The 16,846-nt window shown below is 38.7% G+C and overlaps 1 protein-coding gene across 3 annotated transcripts in view; it reads left to right on the forward strand.

Moving 5' to 3' along the window:
• The window catches only part of AKAP10 (A-kinase anchoring protein 10), a 192,612-nt gene that overhangs the window by 21,707 nt on the left and 154,059 nt on the right, over positions 1 to 16,846 (forward strand). For 2 of the 3 annotated variants that reach the window (XM_010600246.3, XM_064279346.1), the window contains 2 exons: positions 10,650 to 10,697; positions 15,585 to 15,767. In XM_010600246.3, coding sequence (XP_010598548.1) covers positions 10,650 to 10,697; positions 15,585 to 15,767 — 231 coding nt within the window. Of the gene's footprint in view, positions 1 to 9,866; positions 9,942 to 10,649; positions 10,698 to 15,584; positions 15,768 to 16,846 lie in introns of all 3 variants that reach the window. The other variant, XM_064279345.1, reaches the window with a different exon arrangement.

The raw sequence follows: 16,846 nt of genomic DNA on the forward strand, positions 1-16,846 counted from the left end.
AAGCTGTCATGCACATTTCTTTCTTGGATTTTATACTGTTAGCTTATCTGCACTAGAATTTCAGTGGTTTTTTGCCATTGTATCTGTCTTGTGTATGACTGTTCATGGAAACAAGTTGTTGAACATTGAGTATTAGAAGTTTAAAATGTTTTCAACTTTAGAATGTTTGTATTTGATGTCACGTGTAATACAGAAATAAGATGTGATACACAATCAAAGAACTCACTCATTTTCTTTGCAGTGCTTCTAGTAGTCACTACAGTGAGTGGCACATGGTAATAATAGTAGTTAACATTTATCCTGAATTCACTTTGCACTAGTTACTCTTCTGAGCCCTTTACAAGTATTTATATTTTCATGAGCAACCCCCAAAGGTGAGTATTATTATTGATCTAATTTTATACATGAAGAAAATTGAGACAGAAATATAAAGTAACTTGTTCAAGATCACATGGCTAATAAATGGCAGAGCCAGAATTTGAACCCACTAGAAAACCATAGATTACAACAGTCTGATCCATAATTGGTAATGAGGATGGTGCAGGACCTGGCAGCATTTTTTTTTTTTTGGTTCTGTTGTAAGGGTTTGCTTTGAGTAAGGGCTGAGTCAGCGGGGGCTAGCAACAACAGTTCTGACTGCAGAACATGCAAGCTTTTTTTTTTTTAAACTGTACTTCAGGTGAAAGTTTACAGCTCAAGTTAATCTCATACAAAAATTTTATACATATATTGTCATGTGAAATTAGCTGCGAACCCTACAATGTGGCACACACTCCCACTTTCCAACCTGGGTTCCCATATCCATTCAACCAGTTCCTGTCCCTTCCTGCCTTCTCATCCTGCCTCCGGATGGGAGCCACCCATTTGGTCTTGTTTATCTGCTTGAACTGTGAAGCACATTCTTCACAAGTATTACTTTATGTTTTGTAGTCCAGTCTGATCTTTGTCTGAAGAGTGGTCTCTGGGAATGGTTTCAGTTCTGGGTTAACATAGCATCCACGGGCCATGGCCTCAGTGATTCCTCCAGTCTCAGACCATTAAGTCTGTTCTTTTTATGTGAGTTTAAGTTCTGTTCCACACTTTCCTCCTGCTCAGTTAGGGATGCTCTGTTGTGTTCCTTGTCAGGGCAGTCACTGAAGCCAGGCACCATCTAGTTCTTGAGGTCTCAGGCTGATGGAGTCTCTGGTTTATGTGGCCCCTTTGTCTCTCGGGCTACTGTTTTCCTTGTGTCTTTGGTGTGGTTCATTCGCCTTTGTTGCAAGCAGGTTGGGACCAATTGCTGCATCATAGATGGCCGCTTGCAAGCTTTTAAGAACCCAGGCGCCACTAACCAAAGTGGAATGCAGAACATTTTCTTAATAAACTTTGTTATGCCAGTTGACCTAGATGCCCACCGAAATCATGGTCCCCAGCCCCCAGCCCCAGCTAGTCTGTCCCTTGAAGTGTTTGGTTGTGTTCAAGAAATTTCTTAGCTTTTGGTTTAATCCAGTTGTGCTGACTTCTCCTGTATTGTGTTGTCTTTCCCTTCACCCAAGATGATTCTTGTCTACCGTCTAGTTAGAGAATTCCCCTCTCCCTCTCTCCTCACCCTTGTAACCATCAAAGAATGTTTTCTTCTGTGCTTGAAACTTTTCTTGAGTTCTTTTTTTTATTTTTATTGTGCTTTAAGTGAAAGTTTATAAATCAAGTCAGTCTCTCTCACAAAAACTTATATACACCTTGCTACGTACTCCCAATTGCTCTTCCCCTGAGACAGCCTGCTGCCTCCCTCCACTCTCTTTTCATGTCCATTTTGTCAGCTTCTAACCCCCTCTACCCTCTCATCTCCCCTCCAGACAGGAGATGCCAACATAGTCTCAAGTGTCCACCTGATCCAAGAAGCTCACTCCTCACCAGCATCCCTCTCCAACCCATTGTCCAGTCCAGTCCCTGTCTAAAGAGTTGGCTTTGGGAATGGTTCCTGTCCTAGGCCAACAGAAGGTCTGGGGACCATGACCACCGGGGTCCTTCTAGTCTCAGACCATTAAGTCTGGTCTTTTTATGAGAATTTGGGATCTGCATCCCACTGCTCCCCTGCTTCTTCAGGGGTTCTCTGTTGTGTTCCCTGTCAGAGCAGTCATCGGTTGTAGCCGGTCACCACCTAGTTCTTCTGGTCTCAGGCTGACGTAGTCTCTGGTTTATGTGGCCCTTTCTGTCTCTTGGGCTCATAATTACCTTGTGTTCTTGGTGTTCTTCATTCTCCTTTGCTCCAGGAGGGTTGAGACCAATGGATGCATCTTAGATGGCCTCTTGCTACGTTTAAGACCCCCAGATGCCACTCTCCAAAGTGGGATGCAGAACGTTTTCTTAATAGATTTTATTATGCCAATTGACTTAGATATACCCTGAAACCGTGGTTCTGAAACCTCTGCCCCTGCTACGCTGGCCTTTGAAGCATTCAGTTTATTCAGGACACTTCTTTGCTTTTGGTTTAGTCCAGTTGTGCTGACCTCGCCTGTATTGTGTGTTGCCTTTCCCGTCACCGAAGGTAGTTCTTATCTACTATCTAATTAATGAATACCCCCTCCCACTTTCCCTCCCTCCGCCCTCTTGTAACCATGAAAGAATATTTTCTTCTCTGTTTAAACTATTTCTCGAGTTCTTATAATAGTGGTCTCATACAGTATTTGTCCTGTTGTGACTAATTTCACTCAGCATAATGCCTTCCAGATTCATCCTTGTTGTGAGATATTTTGCAGATTCTTCTTTGCTCCTTATCATTCCATAGTATTCCATTGTACATATGTACCATAATTTGTTTATCCATTTTTCCATTGATGGGCTTCTTGATTGGTTCCTTCTTTTTGCTATTATGAACATGGTTATGCATATATCTATTCGTGTGATGGCTCTTATTTAGGATATATTCCAAAGAGCGGAATTGCTGGATCCTGTGATACTTCTATTTTTAGCTTTTTAAGGAGGCGCCACATCGATTTCCAAAGTGGTTATACATTTTACGTTGCCACCAGTGGTGTATAAGTGTTCAGGCTTGCCACAACCCCTCCAACATTTATTATTTTGTGTTTTTTCGATTAATCCTAGCCTTGTTGGGGTGAGATGGTATCTCATTGTAGTTTTGATTTGCATTTCTCTAATGGCTAATGATCATGAGCATTTCCTCATGTATCTGTGAAGTGCCTGTTCATATCCTTCGCTCATTTTTTAATTGGAATATTTGTCTTTTTGTTGTTGAGGTTTTGCAGCATCTTGTAGATTATAGGGATTAGACCTTTTTCAGATATGTCGAAGCTAAAAACTTTTTCCTAGGCTGTAGGTAGTCTTTGTACTCTTTTTATGAAGTCTTTGGATTAGCGTGTTTGATTTTTAGAAGCTCCTGGTTATCTAATTTCTCTTTTGGTGTTTGTGCATTCTTAGTTATGGTTTGTATTCTGTTCATGCCATGTATTATAGTTTCTAACATCTCTATTTTTTCTTCTGTGTTCTTTATCATTTTAGATTTTATATTTAGGTCTTTGATCCATTTTGTGTTAGTTTTTGTACGTGGTGTGAGGTACAGGTCTTGCTTCATTTTTTTTGCACACGGATATTCAGTTATGCCAGCACCATTTGTTAAAGACAGTGTATTTTTCCCATTTAACAGACTTTGTGGCTTTGTCAAATATCAGCTGCTCATAGGTAGATGAATTTATGTCTGGATTTCCCATTCTGTTCTGTTGGTCTATGTATTTGTTGTTGTACCAGTACCAGGCTTTTTTGACTTCTGTGGCGGTATAATAGGTTCTAAAATCAGGTAGTGTGAGACCTCCCACCTTGTTATTCTTTTTCAGTAATGCTTTACTTATCCAGGACCTCTTCCCTTTCCATATGAAGTTGGTGGTTTGTTGCTCCATCTCATTAAAAATGTCATTGGAATTTGCATTGGGATTGCATTGTATCTATAGATCACTTCAGGTAGAACTGATATTTTCAGAATGGTGAGTCTTCCTATCCAAGAGCAAGGTATGTTTTTCACTTATATAGATCTCTTTTGGTTTCTTGCAGTAGTGTCTTGTACTTTTCTTTGTATAGGTCTTTGTCATCACTGGTTAGATTTATTCCTAACTATTTTATCTCCTTGAGGACTGTTATAAATGGTATCGATTTGGCTATATCCTCTTCGACGTTTTCTTTGTTGGGTAGAGGAATCCGACTGATTTTTGTATGTTTATTTTGTATCTTGATATTCTGCTGATCTATTAGTTCCAGTAGTTTTCTGTGGATTCTTTAGGGTTTTCTGTGTATAAGATCATATCATCTGCAAATAGAGATACTTTTACCTCTTCCTTACCAAATCGGATGCCCTTTATTTCCTTTTTTAGCCTAATTGCCCTGGCTAGGACCTCTAGCACAATGTTGAATAAGAGTGATGATAAAGGGCATCCTTGTCTGGTTCCCATTCTCAAGGGGAATGCTTTCAGACTCTCAATTTAGGATGATGTTTGCTGTTGGCTTTGTATTAATCACCTGTATCACGTTGAACAATTTTCTTTGTATTCCTATTTTCCTGAGAGTTTTTGTCATGAATGAGTGTTAGACTTTGTCAAATGCCTTTTCTGCATTGATTGATAAGATCATGTGGTTCTTGTCTTTTGTTTTATTTATGTGTTGGATTACATTGATTGTTTTTCTAATGTTGAAGCACCCTGTATACCTGGTTATGAATCCCACTTGTTCATGGTGAATTGTTTTTTTGATATGTTGTTGAATTCTATTGGCTAGAGTTTTGTTGAGGATTTTTGCATCTATGTTCATGAGGGATATTGGTCTGTAATTTCCTTTTTTTCTGGTGTCTGTTCCTGGTTTTGGTATCAGGGTTATGCTGGCTTCATAGAATGAGTTTGGGAGTATTCTATCCTTTTCTATGCTCTGGAATACCTTTAGTAGTAATAGTGTTAACTCTTCTTTTTGAAAATTTGGTAGAACTCTGCAGTGAGGTCGTCAGGGCCAGGGCTTTTTTTGGTTGGGAGTTTTAAATTACCTTTTCGGTCTCTTCTTTTGTTATAGGTTTACTTAGTTGTTCAACCTTTAGTTTAGGTAGGTAGTGTGTTTCTAGAAATTTGTCATTTTCCTCTAGGTTTTCAAATTTGTTGGAATACAATTTGTCATATTATTATGTTATGCTTCTTTTAATTTCAGTTGCGTGTCTTGTGATATTGCCCATCTCATTTCTTATTTGGGTTATTTTCTTCCTTCCTGTTTTTCTTTTGTCGGTTTGGCCAGTGATTAATCCGTTTCGTTGATCTTTTCAAAGAACCAGCTTTTGGTCTTTCTGAGTCTTTCAATTGTTTTTCTATTCTCTATTTTATTTCTGCTCTGATTTTTATTACTTGCTTTCTGGTACCTGAGGGCATCTTTTGCTGCTCTGTATTTGTTCCAATTGTAGAGTTAATGTTTTGATTTTGACCCTTTCTTCCTTTTGGATGTGTGCATTTATTGCTATAAATTGACCTCTGAGCACTGCTTTTGCTGTGCTCCAAAGGTTCTGGTGGAATGTGTTTCATTCTCATTTTATCTTATTTCTTTATTCTGTCCTTGATTTCTTCTATAATCCAGTAGTTTTGGGGCAAGGTTTGTTCAGTTTGCATGTATTTAATTTTTTTGCCTTGCTTTTTCTTTTATTGGTTTCTACTTTCATGGCTTTATGATCAGAGAAGATGCTTTGTAATATTTTGTTGCTTTGGATTCTGTTAAGGCTTGGTTTATGACCTAATATATGGTCTATTCTAGAGAATGTTCCATGTGCATTGGAAAAGAAATTATACTTGGCTGCTGTTGGGTAGGGTGTTCTGTATTTGTGCATTGGGCTAAGTTGGTTGATTTTGGCATTTAGATCTTCCATGTCTTCACTGAGCTTCTTTCAAGATTTTCTGTACTTCACCGAAAGTGGTGTGTTAACATCTCCTACTACTGCTGTGGAGCTATCTATCTGTCTTTTCAATGCTGTTAGAGTTTATGTGTTTAGGAGCCCTATCATTGGGTGCATAAATACTTGTGGTTATGTCCTGGTATATTGACCCATTAATCACTACATGGTGTCCTTCCTTATCCTTATGGTGAATTTTGCTTTAAAAGTCTATTTTGTCAGAGATTAATATTGCCATTCCTGCTCTTTTTTAAATTGTTTACTTGCTATATTTTTTTCCATCCCTTGCGTTTTGGTTTGTTTGGTTCTTTGAGTCTAAGGTATGTCTTTTGTATGCAGCACATAGATGGATCGTGCTATGTTTTAGAGACCCTTTATCCATTCTGCCACTCGTTGTCTGTTTTTTGTTGCGTTTAGTCCATTTACATTCAGTGTTATTATTGATAGGTATGAGATCAGTGTTGTCATTTTGATGTATTTTTTTGTGGTGTTGACAGTTACTTTGTTCCACTTAATTTTCTGTGCTGAGTCATTCTGTTTTATGTATTTTTTTCCCTATTTTTCATTGTTCTTGATTTTGTGTTTGCTGAGTCTTTATATTTTTCTTTTTTTTTGTTTTGATGTGTAGATTTGTTAATTTCCTTTGTAGTTACCTTAAAATTTACCTCTTTTTCTACTTTTAAACCAATCTTTTATTTCTTGATACCGCCTTAACTTCCTCCCTGTATGAAAGTTCTATGACCACACTGTTTAGAAACTTTTTTGTTTTAACGTTGTCATCTTTTACATACTGACGTCTCTGTTTCTCTATTTTCAATGTTTAAAAAAAAAAAAGTTTTAGCTTTGACTTATTTTTGTAACTTCCTTATCTGGGTTGATATCCAGTTGTTCTATCCTGTGTAGCCTTGGGTCATTATCTGACATTATTGATTCTCTAAGTGGAGGACTCCCATTAGTATTTCTAATAATTTTGGTTTGGTTTTTACAAATTCCCTTAACTTCTGTTCATCTAGAAATTCCCTAATTTCACCTTCATATTTGAGAGATAGTTTTGCTGGATATATAATTCTTGGCTGGTAGTTTTTTCCTTCAGTGTTTTATATATGTCATCCCATTGCCATCTTGCTTGCATGATTTCTGCTGAATAGTCGAAGTTTAATCTTATCTACTGTCCTTTGTAGGTGATTTTTTGTTGTGTCTCTAGCTGCAGTGGTGGTGGGCTACCTGCCTTTAAAATTCTCTTTGGTTTTGTTAAGTTAGATTATAATATGTCTTGGTGACTTTCTTTTGGGATCTACCCTGTGTGGGGTTCAGGGAGCTTCTTGGATAAATAATCTTCTTATCTCTCATGATATCAGGAAAGTTTTCTGCCAACAAAGCTTCAGCAGTTCTCTCTGTATTTTCAGTTCTCCCTCCCCCCACGCCTAGTCACTTGTAGTTTATTCTTCATGATAGAGCTGCAGATAATTCTTAGGGTTTCTTTTTTTTTTTTTTATCTAATTTTTTCTCAAATAAGTTGGTGTCAAGTCCTTTATCTTCAATGTCATTAATTCTGACTTACGTTGTCTCAATTCTACTCCTATGACTTTTTTTTTGAGTTGTCTAATTCTGAAATTTTATTGTTGATCTCCTGAATTCCTATTTGCCATCTCTCTATAGATTCTAGCAACCTGTTAAATTTGTCATTTTGCTCTTGTATAACTTTATTAAATTTCTCCATTGCTTTGTCTCTATGTTCCTTGGCCTGGTCTGCATTTTGCCTGATCTCCTTGCTGACCTTTAGAAGGGCTGTGTATATTAATCTTTTTGAATTCTACCTCCAGTAATTCCAAACTTTCTCTTCCTCTGGGAGGTTTCCTGGTTCTTTGTTTTGGGAGCTTATTGGAGCCATCATGGTCTGCCTGTTTATGTGATTCGATATTGACTGTTGTCTCTGAGCCATCAGTAAGTTTTTATGCTTATTTATTGAATGTTTGCTTAACGTGTCCTAGTGTCTTGTTTTGATATGCCCAAGTAGGCTGGGCATGTGACCTACTTTGATTATTGGGTCTTTAAGGCTCTTACATCCCCTCATCAGGTGATTAGAGCTGCTACTAGGTATGTGAGCCTGAGAGTCTGTTTGCTTTTCTCATGTGAATTCAGCTCAGATGTCCTGGTTGTCGGTCAACCAGTGCATGGGGCAAGCTCTCACCTGGTATCCTAGATGGGCAGTGGTACATAAGGGTGATTGGAGCAGGCACAGGTATCTGGCTGCAGTAGGGGGTTATGTGCTGAGCAGCGCAGGGAACCGATGGCTGCCCTGTATGCTAGTGCATGTAGGTGGGTGGCTTTTGCAGCTGAACTTTGGGCACCCAGCACTGTTGGCTGTAAGTACTGGGTGACACTGCTTATTCTCAAGCCCCTGTTGTGGGTGGCTAGGTGTATTAGGCGAAGCCGCCAATCCTCAGGCCCCTGATGTGAGTAGGCAGGACCCTGCTTCATGGGCAGGGAATATACCACTCCCCCTTAGCTGCTGAAGTTTAGAATAGGCTTCAGGTATATATCCTGCTGTATTATTCTAATGAATGTGCCCACACAGGTCCAAGCAGGGCAGAAAGGCATTTGAAGTCCCTGGACCTTTATGCTTGTGCCTAGGCAAATGAGCAGTGTCAGCCCTGAGTTTCAGGCTTAGGAGGCATGGCAATTTTTTTTAAAGCTGTGAGACTGCTTTGGGTGCACTTGGCCCTAAGGGCCCAGGTTAGGGGAGCTAGTGATTTCCTTTTTTGTTTTTGTTTATTTGTTCCCTCCCCAAAGCCTGGAGACTGGCTAGGCATGAGGGGTCCCACTTCCAGCCCGGGCATGCTTCAACCACTGAACTTTGTCTAACAGGAGCAGAGTGGGAAGAGGGCAGGTGAGATGAAGAGAGCACTTCCCCGAAAGGAGAAGGGTTGTTTTGATCTGGCACTGTAGGTTAGAGGCTTGCACTTAATCTTCGCAGATCCAGCGCCACTACCCCCCCCCCCCCCACCAACTCTGGAGACTTATGCAGATTCTATACTGCTTGGTTTCTCCCAACGTGGTAAAAATGCGTCCTAGACACTACTGCTTGCCTCAGCCCACATGCACCCAACATTCCAGCTTGCAGGATGTCAGGTAGGTCAGGTCTGTTATCTCTTCACTGCTTCTGAATTGTCTCTCTCTTCCCTCCTGCTCAGTCCAGATTCCTAAACTTTGATATCCAGGGGTCATAGGTGGTCATGTATAATCGATTCACTTGTTTTTTGGGGGTCTTTGTTGGAAGACGGACCATAGGAAGCATCTGCCTATTCCGCCATCTTGGCCCTGCTTCCAGAGCACACAAACTTTTTTCTTTTTTTTTTGTCATTTATTGTGCTTTAAGTGAAAGTTTACCAATCCAGTCAGTCTCTCATACAAAAACTAATATATGCCTTTCTATGTACTCCTAGCTGCTCTCCTAATAAGATGGCACACTCCTCTCTACCCTGTGTTCCCCATGTCCATTCAACCAGCTCCTGTCTCCCTCTGCCTTCTCATCTCGCTTCCGACAGGAGTTGCCCACATAGTCTCGTGTGTCTCCTTGAGCCAAGAAGCCCACTCCTCACCAGTATCATGTCCTGTCTTATAGTCCAGTCCAAGCTCTGCCTGAAGAGTTGGCTTTGGAAATGATTCCAGTGTTGGGCTAACAGAAGGTCTGGGGACCGTGACCTCCAGGGTCCCTCTATTCTCAGTCGGACATTAAGTCTGGCCTTTTTGTGAAAATTTAAGGTCTGCATCCCACTATTCTGCTCCATCAAGGATTCTCTCTTGTGTTCCCTGTCAGGGCAGTCATTGGTTGTAGCCGGGTACCATCTAGTTCTTCCAGTCTCAGGCTGATGTAGTCTCTGGTTTAAGTGACCCTTTCTGTCTCTTGGGCTCATATTTACCTTATGTCTTTGGTGTTCTTCATTCTCCTTTGCCCTAGGTGGGTTGAGACCAGTTGATGCATCTTAGATGGCTACTTGCTGGTGTTTAAGACCCCAAACACCAGACACCAAAGGTACACACAAACTCTTTAACTGCCAGGCCACGTCGTTCCTCCATAAGCACTCCAAATGCTTTTTAGCTGAATACTGCTCTAAGAGTACTTTTCTTAGAGAGACCTTCCCTGACAACTGATTGCCTTCCAAGGCAAAGAGTCCACCCTAGGTACTTTATCAAGGAGCTCTGGTGGCACACTGGTTAAGCACTCAGCTACTAACTAAAAGGTCAGTGGTTTGAAGCCACCAGCTGCTCCATGGAAGAAGAGACCTGGCGATCTACTCCTATAAAATTTACAGCCTAGGGAACCCTATGGGACAGTTCTTCTCTAGCCTATAGGGTCGCTCTGAGTCTGAATTGCCTCCATGGCATACAACAAGTACTTTATACAGGTCCCTGGTTGGTGCAAATGGTTGGTGTGTGACTACTAACCTAAAGGTTGGTGATTTGAACCCACTGAGCAGCACCTTAGAAGAAAGGCCTAGTGATCTGCTTCTGTAAGATTATAGCCAAGAAACCCATATGGAGCAGTATTACTTTGCAACACATGGGGTTGCTGTGAGTTGGAATTGACTGGAAGGCAATGGGTTTTTTTTTTTCTTCCCAGTTTTAAGTGCTTTATACAACTTTATATTCTCCTCTGTTACAATAAATCTTGTCATATTTCTACAATGTATAGGATATCCTCGACTGAAAAAGTTGGTCATGATGTTCTTTTATCTTATAGTGAAAGGCAAAGAACAAGAAAAGACCTCAGATGTCAAGTCAGTTAAAGGTGAGTTCAGCCTTCCATTGTATTGAATGCTTTGCATATAAGCTCTTTAACCCTGTTATCATCTCCTTTTGGCATTAATCATTACTCCCTTGTTTTACAACTGTTTATGGTTGTGACTTGTTTCCTACTTTCATCTCTAATTTTCTTCTGCATCTAACACAGGTAGGCTTTTACTAAGCATTTGTTGGCTGTCCTAGTGATTACAATGAACCAATGTCTCTACCTTGTTAGTCATGCATTTGATTGTTCCTAAAAGCAGTTGGCTGACTTTATTTTAAAAATCACAAAAGCGAAGTCTTTACAGAGATACTGATCTAGTGTCTCTGGTGATTTGGAGGACTTTCCACTCTTAACTAAACTGTCTGACACTTGAGTGAACGTAATGCCAGATATAAGACCTTGGTTTTCTGTTGTTTATCCAGAAGTGTGGATGATTACGTATTTCACTTCTCTTTTACTTTGGGTGAGTGGTCTTAATTTAGAATTTATTCTGAGTTCTTTTTTATGATCAATATATTGTCCTTATAGAGCCTGCTTGTTTTTAGGCTGTAATCTCTGCTGTATTTTTGAGTGATTTTATTATATCTAATGTACAAAGATTGGAATGGGAAAATTATAGTAGAAATTGTTTCCGTAGTCATTCCACATAAATTTCATATGTATTTATATGACATCTGTAGATCGCTACTTATTTAGATTTTTCTCTTCAGTGTTTATATGTTGTGTGGCTAGCACTGAATATTAGTTCTGTGGTTAATCTGTTGGAAAGAAACTAATTATAACTTGTTATGAGATTTGTGAGAATAGGGAATAAATGGGGCCCCTTGGAGCCTTGTCTGCTTAATTCTGAAAATTTTAGGCAAGTTGAATCCCACATTAATTCATTCTGCTTTCTTTAAGCATATTAATCTGTTTGGCATTGATGAAGGCACAAACCCTTAGCAAGCAGAGGCCTGCGAAGACTAGATCTGATGCAGTAGAGGAAGGAACTTTGGTTTCTCAGGCAGTCAGCACACTAGGCTCTCATTCTAAACTCTGCCACTGACAGTATGACCTTGGTAAATCATGTAACTTTTCTCAGATTCATCATTTGTAGAATGAGAAGATTAGCCTAGCTAATTTCTAAATGTCTACCAGGCTAAAAGAATTCTACAATTGTACTCAATTTACAAGAGTACATAATCTGTGCTTAGCACTCGTTAGATTAACCTTAGAATAATGCAGAAGCAGTACAGGGAACAAGCCCTCAAGAAGTTTGTTAGGTTGGCTAGAAAAACAAATACCAGACACAGAACAGTAGCACATAAACCAAAATAATAACAGCTACGAGTTGTTGAGCATCTATTCTGCTTTAGGCATTAGGCAAAAACTGGACATAACAGTGAACAAAAAAGACTTGGATTCTGCCCCTTTTGAATTTTCATGTTGGTAGGGGGTAAAGAACATTAATCAAATAATTGCACAGGTGACTTGTGCTAGATTGATAGTGATGGAAGTAAATCTGGATGGAACTGAAATTAATTTAGGAGGTAAAATGGATAGGAGTTATTAACTATGAGGTATAAGAAAGAGGGAGGTATTAAGGATGATAACTACCCTCCTGGCTTGCCTAATCATGTGACTGGTGAGGAATCAATTTAGGAAATTGTATGTTTAGTTTTGGTATGTTACGTGGAAGATGCTTTTGAGACATTGATTTTACACGCGTTGTCTTATCTATACCGTAATTCTAGAGACTGAGTTTTTAACCAAGGTAAGAAAGTGAGTTTTTAGAGTCTGGCAGACCTAGGTTGAAATCTTGACTCTACTCTTTATTAGGTCATTGCCCCAGGGCAAAGTATTTAACTTCCTTCCGTTTGTTTCCTCATCTCTAAAATGAAGAAAATACTGATCTTGCAGGGTTGTTGTGAGAGATAAATGAAATAATCTACCAGAAAAAAAAAGTATATATATAGAAACTACATGGTAGATACTTAACTGGTAAGTATTATGTAGTTTTAAGATAGTAAGCCCTCAAATATGTTCACTTAGTTAAATGAAATATTGCAGGTTCAGAGGAATTTGAGATCAGCAAATGATTTCTGCAGTTCAGGAAAGAATTCATGTAAATGAAACATAAAAGTTGAAGGATTTGAATGAAAGAGCAGATACTCTTTTCTCCCTGTCAGTCCAGCTTCTTATTTGTGTGTATGTGTATAGGAGCTCTGGTGGAACAGTGGTTAAGTGTTCGGCTGCTATACAAAAAGTTGGCAGTTCAAATCCACCAGCTGCTCCTTGGAAACCCTATGAGGCAGTTGTACTCTGTCCTACAAGGTCACTGTAAGTCAGAATTGTCTCAGTGGTAATGGGTCTGTTGTTTTGTTTTTTTAGGTTTATTGGGCACAGGGCCCTTCAGACAAGTACAGGGAAATTTTTATGGACAGATTATATAGAGTTTTAAAGACCAGAAAAGAGAGTTGAGACAGACAAAACAGGAGTCCATTTTAGGCTTTTGAGCAGGATATTGATCTTATAAATATGATATTTATGAAAGATTAGTCTGGAAGAGTTGTGTAGAATGGAGATTGTAAGAGTTCTTTTCATGCAATACAGGAAGACCTATGCTGAGGATGTAGTGTTGAAAATAAACAGGTAAGTAGGTGTTTTAAACATTTTGAAGGAAAAACAGATCTTGGCAAGTGAGCAGATACAGTGAAAAAGAATGGGATTAAGATTTTGAGCTTTGAAGATTGGTCAATTGAACAGAAACAGGACTGAGAAGGGGACTTAGTTTGAAAGATTTGGTAAGTTTGATATTTGGACAAAGTGGGCTTAATATGGTAAAATCAAAGTGGGAATGCCTTGTCGTAAATAATTAGAGTTACGAGACAGAAGCTCAGGTCAAAGGACAGGTCTGAGATACAGGTCAGTTGTTTTACACCCATGTTCCATTTCCATGAAGTGTCCCCTAGGAGCTGTTGCAGAGGGGCCCATGTCAAGGAAGTAAATGAGACTTTCCCCTGAAGTCAACCACAGTTGCTCTTGTTTTACCTGTTTTACAGATATTGCAGGGTCTCAAAGTTTTTTTTTAGGGGAAGCAAGGTACTTACAGCTGAAAAAAAAAATTGAAAACTATTGCTCTCAAAATAATTAAAGGTTTGAGAATAAATGTGCTTTCAAACAGAAAGAGTAAGAGAAGAACAGAAAACCTTAGGAAAAAGAGGAGTCAAGAAAGGAAGCTATATCTGACATCAAAAAAACCCATTGCCGTTGAGTCAAACTGACTCATAGCGACCCTCTAGCACAAAGTAGAACTGCTCCGTAGGGTTTCAAAGGACCAACTGGTGGATTCATGCTGCTGAGCATTTACTAAATGTGTGTTAAACAATGACAGAGAGAGGGAGATTAGAAGAAATGAAGAAGCATGTAGTACCATGGAGACCAAAGAAAGACTATCAGGAAGGAGCAGGTTAAAAAAAAAGTTGCTGATTCTACCGGAAAAGAGGAAAAAAAAAAAAAAAAAAAGCCTTGCAAAATGAATTAATAGCATTTTACATTATCATATGCATTTAATTAAGAAACAGTTATTTAGGCAGAAAGTCTTACTGTTCCTATAGAATGTTATCTATAACCTGTTTGTACAAGAAAATTAGCTGTTTTTGTCAACTTGCTAAAATAATTTTATTCCCTTCAATTTATCATGAAAATAAAAACAAAAGTATGAACAAAGCAAGACTTCCTTCTAAAATTGAAAAAAAAATAATCTGAAGACATTTACTCTGCATAATTCCTCCAACTCTTGTTGAATGACCGATAAATTTAGACATAGGCGGTCCCCACTTAACTTTATCTTTAGGTCAAATTTGTAGGTAAGTCGGAACAGGTGCATACAGTTCTTATTTAGCTTTACATGTAATTTAGTGCAATAAAGGCTGTGGAAGCCTTTTCAGTGATTTAGAAGCAACACATGGAGCAAGTGAAGGTGATTGCAGTGAAGGATTTGTTGCCAGTAGGGGTTGGTTCAGTCCTCTCAAACTGAGAACAAATTTACATAACATTAAGGGGCAAGTACATGTTGACCCTAAGTCAGACATTAGTAACCTGGGAATGCCTGTACCTGGAAAACGGGTATGGATAATCACATTCTTATCTGCTTTATCCTATAAACACATCTCAGAATGATAGACTGAATTATAGTACTATATATTCTGTATAGGAAATACTACAAATTATTACTCAGATTCTGTCTGGTCGCTATTTGCTAAGATTGAGAGCATATATCTGTTAACTGGAAACCCTGACGGCATAGTGGTTAAGAGCTACGGCTGTTAACCAGAAGGTCGCAGTTAGAATCCACCAGCCACTCCTTGGAAACCCTATGAGGCAGTTGTACTCTGTCCTGTAGGGTCACTATGAGTCAGAATCAACTTGATGGTAATGGGTTATCATTAAGCAGCTTGAACTTTGATCATGAATGTTTTTTATTAGATTGAGAAATTTTGCTACTCAAAAAACAAAATAAGTATTCTGAAGAAAATTTTCTAACCTTTTTTCCACAAGCATTTGTTCTACAAGTTTAGTTTTGCTCCTGAAGCAAGCAAAGATTAAGGAATTGAAAACTGAAACATATTTGAGGATGTTTCCTGACTTTTGGTACTTTCTATCTTTAGTAGAAAAAGGTCTCAAAGAAAGATCCCTCTCTTTAAGTTCTATTTTTGACACAGTATTCTGAGATTTGTAATATTAGGACACTTCATTCCAATTGTCTTCTGCCTGATTAAGTTACCCTTCCTCTTCAGTATTTTTTGCTTGAATGTGCTGATTTAATAGAGGTGTTACAAACATAATTTTTAAAGTTCTCTTAAGCTCTCTAATTGTGTTTAATTTTTAATTTTTTTTTTATTATAGCTTCAATGTCTGTACATTCCCCCCAGAAAAGCACTAAAAATCATGCCTTGCTGGAGGCTGCAGGACCAAGTCATGTTGCAATCAATGCCATTTCTGCCAACATGGACTCCTTCTCAAGCAGCAGAACAGCAACACTTAAGAAGCAGCCAAGCCACATGGAGGCTGCTCATTTTGGTGACCTTGGTAAGTGACTGTCACTTTTCATTACCTTCCAGCAGGAGGAAGGATTTGTGTGCAATATGTGAAACTCTTTCCATAGTATTCTGAACTGTATAATTTGAAGAGGCCTTGAAAGAAATGTATTTAAACCAGAAGAACAGCTGAAAGTGTAATAGGTAGCACTGTGTTTTGTTTACAAAATATAAAGCATGCCCAGTAGAAAAATGGATCATTTCCAAAAGAAGAAAGATATACAGCTATGAGATACTTGACAAAAATGCTTCACTTCACTAATACTCAGGGAAATGCAAATTGAAACAATAAGTTAATGTTCCCCTATTGTAAGAAAATATGTAAAATTTGATCATTTGAATGTTAATGAAGATTCAGGAAAATGGCTAATCCCATTTAGTAGAACTGTAAATTAGTGAAGGCTTTTTGGAAGGCAGTTGGGAAGTATTTATCAAGATATGAAATATGCATACCATGTTAGGCAGCACATGTACTTCTAAAATCTAGCCCTGAGTTATGTCCTCATAAATGCATAAAAATGTATATGCAAGTATTTATGAAGCTGTTTATTGCAGTAGTGTTTGTGATAGCAAAAAAAAGTAATAACATATAAATATCCCTTAATAGAGAAGTAAGGAGCCCTGGTGGTGCAGTGTTTAAGTGCTCAGCTGCTAACAAAAAGGTCAGCAGTTCAAGCCCACCAGCCACTCCATGGGAGGAAGATGTGGCAGTCTGCTTTCATAAAGATTACAGCTTTGGAAGCCTTGTGAGGCAGTTCTGCTCTGTTCTGTAGGATCACTATGAGTCAGAATTAACTCTGTTGCAAAAGGTTTATAATAGAGAAATAATCAAATTGTGGTGTCCCGTACTCTGGAATACTGCTTAGCCATTTAAAAATCTAAGAAAGACATGGGGAAAATGGCCAAGACATGTTAAGTAAAAAAAGGCACATAGTAATATGTATAGTAAGATCACTGTTACGTTAAGATAATGCCTACCACTACCCCCCCAAAAAAAGGTATGTCAGGAGATCTTTGTTTTCTGAGTATTACTCAGATTTCTTCATTAATAAAATTACATGTCATATTGTC

Source organism: Loxodonta africana, chromosome 2, assembly GCF_030014295.1.
Source record: "Loxodonta africana isolate mLoxAfr1 chromosome 2, mLoxAfr1.hap2, whole genome shotgun sequence".
NCBI classification, from domain to species: domain Eukaryota; kingdom Metazoa; phylum Chordata; class Mammalia; order Proboscidea; family Elephantidae; genus Loxodonta; species Loxodonta africana.